The sequence below is a fragment of the Pholis gunnellus genome (assembly GCF_910591455.1).
Source record: "Pholis gunnellus genome assembly, chromosome: 7".
Taxonomy (NCBI): Eukaryota; Metazoa; Chordata; class Actinopteri; order Perciformes; family Pholidae; genus Pholis; species Pholis gunnellus.
Genome location: NC_136533.1, coordinates 8664432 through 8672480, shown reverse-complemented (window position 1 = coordinate 8672480; position 8049 = coordinate 8664432). Strand labels below are relative to the sequence as shown.

The following is an 8049-nucleotide window of genomic DNA, read 5'->3' as shown; positions in this document are numbered from 1 at the left end:
CAGAGTAAGAGTCGATGTATGTCGATGTACATGCATGCCTATGGTGCTAGCAATAGGCTACTTCATGCTACCCACACAAACATTATTATGAAGATGAAATTATGAAATTAAACAGATTCGAGCAATATGAATTCTATCACCCTACAACCAAAAACTCACTGAGCCAGCAGCCGAAGAACAGCAACAATAAACTTCACTTAATGCAGACATAACTATTAACTATGGCTTACCTTTGCGGTTTTGTGATCAAATGTGTTTGAGGGGATATCAATGCTGCAAATGGCTTCTCCAATGTCTCCGGGTCAGTTTTGAGTAGATTCCAGCTTTCTGTTGTCATTTTTTATGGAGGAACATTTGCACTGTGTCTTCCTCCAGCATCAAAAAGCCAGTCTTCCATGTGATAACACAATGTATGTCTCCACCCGGTGGCTGAATTGTGGTACTGCACTCATTCTTAAGTTATTAGCTTTCAATACAGACGAGAGGTGCCCACATAGACCAACGGGTTATGGTTTTCTTTGAATGGGAACGTGTATTCAGTTCTGATTGATTGATTCAGAACAAAGCAAATGGCACTGATTGTCCCTAAATGTACCCAAATGACCAATTTCAAAATTCCACCTTAAAGCTTGCTCTGCTTCAGCATCAGTGTGCGCACAGGTGATGTTCAGACGTTGTGTTATGGTTTGCTAGAGGTTTTGAGCTGCAATAGCATCATTCCAAAGTGATATTCACTCTAAAATTGCACAGTTGTATTCGGCGGAAATTAAATCTTTAGTTTATGCTGTGTTCCATCTTCCTTTACATACTGTATACCCATTCAAGATTTTCTCATGAAAATTCCCAGTGTGAATCCTGAAGTATCCTCGAGCGAGGCACATATTCCTAAAACTTCCTAAAGTGGTTGGTTGGTGAGTAAACTAAGAATGCGTGTAAAGATGTGGTGGAGTTTTTCTTTAAATTAATACACACACCTTCCATTATTTCATGCATAACATGTTTGTACTCCATGCTCTTTATTATTATATATAGCTTTGTCTTGACATATAGAGTACATGTCACATTTTTATTTTAATATGTTTTAGGTTTTGGTATATTGTTATATGATATATACAAAGACGGAAGATTAAAGGCGTATTCCAGTGATTTCTTGTAACCATAATAATCCTGAAAAAACTTCCACGACTTCTGTGAATGGTGAAAAATAAAGTGAAGGTTCAGTCCTTTGTCTTAATTATGTAATGAGGAGGAAGGCTTACCCCGGAGAAGAAATTGTGCACTTTTACTCAAACTACAACATTATGTGATTCGACAACAAAGTTTATTGAGACTGATTTAATTTTCTTAGCATGCATCAGAAAAAAAACTTCTGAAATAATTTATATACAGAATCAATAACCTCAAGCATGTACAAGTCTTTGTTACTTCACATTCTGCTCATTAAACAGTTCTTTCATGCATCTGAAATCTGATAATTAGCTTTTGTAACTTCAAGGCACACATACATATTGATCCACCAGGATTTCATTCCGTATATATCTCACACAAACACCTTACTTAAATTCAAAAGTTAAACTCCTTTTGTGTGCTTCACCTCATTTACAAAGACGAGCACACAAAATGAATTGATCCGTCTGTTATTGTTGTGGCACAATTGGTTTTAAGATGATCCCAAGAACCAGAGAGGTTGAAAACATGACGTCACCACGTTTTTTCCAGCTGTATGCAAAAGGCTGGAGTCGATTCTCCTGTGACTCATCGGTCGGTCAACTTTTCTTTGCTGCAGCAGTAAAGCTTCCAGATGTTTTCCTTCTCATCAAGTGGTCCACATTAACCCCCAGGGCTCAATTTACTCTGTACACAGAGGGCAGAAAGGGGTTAAAACAACAGACAACAACTCAATGTTAGTGACGGGCAGTGAAGAAGTGGTAGATGTGTATATATATATATATATATATATATATATATATATATATATATTGGAGTTGTACCTTCTTGGCGTTGTCCACACACTGCATGTAGGCCGAGGCGATGCTCGAGCACGACAGAGTCTTTCCCGTGTTCTCCTTGTAGCATTTCAAAATCTGACTCTGCAAGTCACCGCACACCGGCTGGATGTCGAAACGCCTGAGAGAGACATTCAAACATCAAACACCATGTTGGTTTGGTCGTGAATACTATTATATTTCTCCATGGACCGTGATTTACACCTGCTACCATGGCCCTGTAAAATGTTTGCACATCATCTTTGCATTTATACAAACACAGTGACTCCAAACTTACGCAAAACGGTTGTGAGTCTCCTCTTTGCCCTTCTGGAAGCTCTCAGCGGTCACTTTGTAAAACTCAGTGCACTGTCAAAGAGGTAAAAAGTAAGAGTGAGAGTAAACCACAAGAGTAAAGTAGCAGCCCGACAGCTAAACAACGAGCAGAAACTCAACAGGTGAAGCACCGTAAAGCCGAGGGGAGATTCACATTCAGGTGAGCGACCCCCCCCCCCCCCCCGAGGGCTTGAATGTAACTTGATGAGGAATAATCTAAATGTTTCTCACCTTTGCCTCAAGTTTTGTGACATGTGCCTTGTAGAGAGCGTCTCGTTTCATCAACTCTTTCTGCCTCTCCTCCAGCTGATGAGCCTGTGGGAGTTTTAAATGTCTTGCTGACGTCATCACGTCTCTTAAACCAGCCACATTCATGCAAATACAACATTTTATCGATTCATATTTTGCAGGCCGTGACACGGGTAACAACCGACTTTCTTTTCTTCAGAGCTGTGATTTGAAGTGTGATTAGAGCAGAATGAAAGTGGAAAAGGTGAGTCATGCACGTATAAATTCTCTCCCGTCTTACCTTCACCTCCATCCGCTGAAACAACACAAAGAGGGCAAGAAAGAAAAAGAGGCACAATAAGAGGAAAGATTTTCACATTTACAAGAGAGATCCTGACACGCGAACTATTCATGTTCTTCTTGCGCTCACATAAAGCTGCACCATCAGCCTCTCGTCGCCAGTCTTCATTCGCTCCTTCATGATGGAGTCCGTCAGGTTCTCCACGTACGCCGCCTTCTCCGCCCCCAGCGTCTTCCTCACCTGCTCCTCCACCTGAGCCCGAGCGGCTGCTCGGGCCTCTGATTGAGCCTGAGCCCTCATCTCCTCCAGCCTTCACACAGATCACATTTCATTACTCTTTCTGCTAGCAGTGATCCTTCATACATTACATGAGAGTGAATGATCGGCTGATTAGTTGACGGACAGAAGTTTCATCAAGATTTCCTGCTTCATGTGACTGTAAACTGAATATCTTTTGGTTTTTAACTTTTGATCAACATCTTTATGGGATCTGGGAAATATAAAATGAGCATTTTTCCCTATTTTCATACACAAAATGATGAATCAATTGATTGATTGACAAAACTTTTTGGCTGGTTAATTCATACTGAAAATGTTTATAATTCGTAAAATAGATGCACCGTTCTGTACAGTTGTAGGTTACACCCACAGTTTGTATTTTATACCTCCTTTTGTTATGGTTTACTCCACTTTCAGTTTATACTACACTGATATTTATATATTTTACTACGTTTTAAAAGGTGCAACTAAAGATAATTTTTACTATTGGTTAATCAGCTGATTATTTTCTCAAATAGTCAATAATTGTATCTTATAAAATGGTGAAAATGTCCCAGAGTTTTTAAATTCCATGTTTTGTTCAAACAAAAGATATTCAATTTACTTATCAGCAAATAACCACATTTAAGAAGTCTGAATCAGTGAATTTGTCACACTTTTAAATGATTAATCAATTGACTAATCAATTAAATCAATAACTGTTTCAGCTTTACTATGTATATCGAGCATCTTTCTTTACTTCAGGTAGAAAAATGATCCCCAATTTATCTGTATTTATTTTATCTCATCAGACAAAGACAGGAACACAAAAATCTTCCCACACGTATAATGAGATGTGACAGAAAGTCAGTAAAACGTTGACAGTAATGTGTCCTTACTGTCGCTGCAGCTCCTGCCTCTTCTGGTTGATCTCCTCCTCCAGACTCATCTGCATCTCCTCTTTGATCTTCTGCCTCAGCTCTTCCTCCACCACTTCAGGAGGAACGGGTGAAGCTGGAAGTAAACATATTACATTTGTGAGAAAGAAAAAAAAAAAGGCATAAGAAGTTGATTTATTTCAAACTGTTGCATCAATCTTTATCGTGGCGATCAGCTCACCTGCTGCAGGCGGCGCTGCTGAGGCAACAGCAGGTACTTCGTCCTCAACAACAGGGGGCAGAGACGGGTTTATGGTGGGCTCCTCAGCAGGAGGAGCTGGAGAGGGTGGAGGTGGTGCCAGAGGCTCTACGAAGGGTTCACTTATAGGTGCATCAGTCGGTATGATGGCCAGCTCCACACAGTGACAGGGTGGAGGCGGCTCTTCAAAAGTGAGCTCTGGAGGAGGTGATGGTGCTGCCACCGACTGTGGAGGAGGTGCTGCCACCGGCTCTAGGGGAGGAGAGGGTGCTGCCACCGGCTCTAGGGGAGGAGAGGGTGCTTCCACCGGCTCCAGGGGAGGAGATGGTGCTGCCACCGGCTCTGGAGGAGGTGAAGGTGCTGCCACCGGCTCTGGAGGAGGTGAAGGTGCTGCCACCGGCTCCAGGGGAGGAGAGGGTGCTGCCACCGGCTCCAGGGGAGGAGATGGTGCTGCCACCGGCTCTAGGGGAGGAGAGGGTGCTGCCACCGGCTCTAGGGGAGGAGAGGGTGCTGCCACCGGCTCCAGGGGAGGAGATGGTGCTGCCACCGGCTCCAGGGGAGGAGATGGTGCTGCCACCGGCTCCAGGGGAGGAGATGGTGCTGCCACCGGCTCCAGGGGAGGAGAGGGTGCTGCCACCGGCTCTAGGGGAGGAGAGGGTGCTGCCACCGGCTCTAGGGGAGGAGAGGGTGCTGCCACCGGCTCTGGAGGAGGTGATGGTGCTGCCACCGGCTCTGGAGGAGGTGATGGTGCTGCCACCGGCTCTGGAGGAGGTGAAGGTGCTGCCACCGGCTCCAGGGGAGGAGAGGGTGCTTCCACCGGCTCCAGGGGAGGAGAGGGTGCTGCCACCGGCTCCAGGGGAGGAGATGGTGCTGCCACCGGCTCCAGGGGAGGAGATGGTGCTGCCACCGGCTCTAGGGGAGGAGAGGTTGCTGCAACCGGCTCTGGAGGAGGTGAAACAAGTTCACATGGAGGCGGTAGATTGACAGCTGAAACCAGGACAGAAGGCATTCGTTTTTCAACTGCAGCAGGTGGGACTGCAGCTTCAACAAGAGTCGTCTCCACTTGCGGCGGTAAAACTAGAGCTTCAACTGGAGCAGAATCAACAGGACAGGTTGGTGTTATTGGTTCAACCGGTGTAAATTCAACAGTGGGTGGAGGTTGAACCGTTTCCACTGGTAATATAACAGATTCAACAGTGGGAGTGACAGCAGCAGGCTCAATAGTAGTTGGAGGTGTTTCAGAGGGCAGCAGTGAAGCTAAAGCTTCAGGTAGAGCTACAGCCGATTCTACGGGTGGAGGTAGGACAACAGGGTCGAAGACGTGTTCTGCTATCGCCGGAGTAGACATAGTTTCTGGCTCTACATGAGGTAGGATGAAGGATTCAACATGAGGCAGGACAATTGGCTCTCCAGCAGCTGGTGGAGGAGGAGGAGGCGATTCAAGCTCCACAGGCACTTCTACTTGTGGAGATGGTGTAGATGGAGGAGGGGCTGCTACCACAGGAATGGTTAGAGGTGGAGTTTTTGGCAGAGCTTCAGGCTCCAGAGTAGGAGGGAGGGAGTGAAACTTTACAGGAGGAGGTTCCACTGATGGAGGTGTGGCTGGGGGTGGAGGGGCAGCGGGTGCAGCGGCGTCTGAGACAACAGGCTCAATTAGAGGTGGAGTTTTTGGCTCTATAGGTGGAGGAGGCAGGGAGTGAAACTTTACAGGAGGAGGAGGGACGAGTTTTACAGCAGGAGAAAGTTCCGCTGACGGAGGTGTGGGTGGTGCGATGAACGGAGGAGGAGGCGTCAGAAAAGGCATCAAGTGTTCGACAGAGGGGGCGGGAACTGGAGTGGGTGTTTGTGTTTCAGGTGAGCGAAAATTAGGAGAGACCTGAGGAACGACGTTTGAAGACTGTTTCATCCGGTGGATCACTTTATCTGACAGCTGAAGAGAAACAAGACAAAGACTTATTAATACAGATTAATCAGCGTCGCTTCTCCCTCTAATATGTTTTTCTTTCCCTCAGCAGCCTGTGACCAGCCCAAATTGATTTCATTTTGTTGTTTTGGTCTGAAAATTCAGTTTTTGCAGCTTTGTTTCTGTTTAATTTCTACTTTTGTGTTCTGAAATCAGGAGGAGGAGCTACAGAACAGCTACTGTGTAGAGCTTGTAGGGAAAATAACAGTTTTGGAAGCCTGATATAAGAAAAAAAAGCATTGATTATTATTTTAAAATTAGGAAATAATAATAACGTTTTTTGTCACAATCACATATTTTTATTATATGAACTACCTCACATTCTTGTTATTTATTAGAAAAGCAGTTGGGAAAAGGACAACCCATGTTTTGGCTACTTGGTCCATAAAAGTTTAGAGTTTACATGTTGCATGAGGTCACCAGTAGTGCTCCAAATAACAAGATGCCACAGATTGATAACTGCCTAAAAATAACCAAAGGATTGTTAAGCGTTCATTCACAGAAGCAAAGCTACTTTAATTATTATTAAAGGTTATTAAAAATGTAAATAAATAACATTTGCAGTTATATTCATGATATAACTGATCATTTGAGCAGATGTAATAAGTATTTGTTTTTTCATGGTGACAACAGACTCTGTCCTTTCTTTATTCAACACCAACAGCAGAGCAGACTGTGTCGTAAGGAGAGACCCTGACTTTGTGTTGTGACAACAAACATGGGGGCGAGATCAATACTTATGGATTACATATCACAGAATCACAGAATTAAACATCAGCCACGATTGCAGATGAAACAAAAAGACAAAACACTCGTGCACACTGCAGCGACGGTCTCTCTTTTTGAATCAGTCTGCACTAATATATTTCATTTCTCCCACTTCAAGTCCATGCATTCTCCCTGAGCTTTCACTCACCCGAATGCCCTTCACAAAATTAACTCCTCCGCCTTCACCATCCTCACGAGAGAGGTGACTCGGGCTGTTTCCCCCCATCCACGCACTGTCAGGACCGGGTGCTTACTAAAAAAGATTTAATCCACAACGTGTGTCTGCGCTCAGTGAAATAAACTATATGATCAACTGCAACAATCTGCCCTTCCCACCGCTGGGTGTCAACATCCGCTGCTGCTATTGGATGCAGCTGAACAAGGCCTCTCTGGATTGGTCGACTCACTTTAAAGCCAATGAAACGTAAAGGAACATCGTGTCCCAACGTGCAACATTTAATAAACTCATTAAAACATGTATTGTACTTTTTTCCAGTGATGGAGTTCGTACTCAGATATTTTACTGAAGTAAAGGTAGCAACACAACCACGTGGAAATACTCAAGTACAAGTCCTGGATTCAAAATGTTACAAAAATATTAGAATCCAATTATACTTAAAAAGTAAAAGTAGTCATTATACATATTGGCCCATTTCATAATATATTACATTATTGTATCATAACTATTGATGCATATATGTGTAAGCATCACATAAATGTTGCAGCTGGCAATAGTGCAGCTAATTTCACCATACTTTATTTACCACAGGGTTGCTTAATCTATAATAATACACCATCATTTATTAGTTAAATATAGTTTGTATTAAAATCTGATAAGTAATTACAGCTGTCAGATGAATAAAGTGGAGCATAAAATACATATTTCGCTGAGAAATGTAGTAGAGAAGTATGAAGGAGCTTAAAATAGAAGTACCAAGTACAGTACTTGAGTGAATGTACTTACTTACTTTTGACCGCTACTTTATAAACATGCACTTCTTGTGAAGCACTTCTTGTTATGCTTCATTATTCGACAATGCAGTTACAGAGACTCTGAAATCTATATTTATAGT

General features: G+C 43.3%; 1 protein-coding gene across 1 annotated transcript; it reads right to left on the bottom strand.

The window, feature by feature from the left end:
• Positions 1 to 1305: 1305 nt before the first annotated feature.
• LOC306698288 (uncharacterized protein) lies at positions 1306 to 7284 on the bottom strand. The gene is made up of 9 exons (XM_079162533.1): positions 7125 to 7284; positions 4228 to 6175; positions 4008 to 4122; positions 2980 to 3160; positions 2851 to 2865; positions 2553 to 2636; positions 2284 to 2354; positions 1992 to 2127; positions 1306 to 1854 (listed from the first exon to the last, which is right to left on the bottom strand). The coding sequence occupies exons 1-9, from the start codon at positions 7200 to 7202 to the stop codon at positions 1831 to 1833; spliced, it is 2652 nt and encodes an 883-aa protein (XP_079018659.1). The 5' UTR covers positions 7203 to 7284; the 3' UTR covers positions 1306 to 1830.
• Positions 7285 to 8049: the final 765 nt, after the last annotated feature.

What these genes read in the sequence shown, in the direction of transcription:
- LOC306698288 (XM_079162533.1), bottom strand. Translation starts at nt 7,202, where the DNA reads ATGGGGGGAAACAGCCCGAGTCACCTCTCTCGTGAGGATGGTGAAGGC. An exon ending in ATTTTGTGAAGGGCATTCGG is followed by an intron (nt 6,176 to 7,124) that starts GTGAGTGAAAGC and finishes GTTTCTCTTCAG; the next exon opens with CTGTCAGATAAAGTGATCCA. An exon ending in TCACAAAACTTGAGGCAAAG is followed by an intron (nt 2,355 to 2,552) that starts GTGAGAAACATT and finishes CCTCTTTGACAG; the next exon opens with TGCACTGAGTTTTACAAAGT.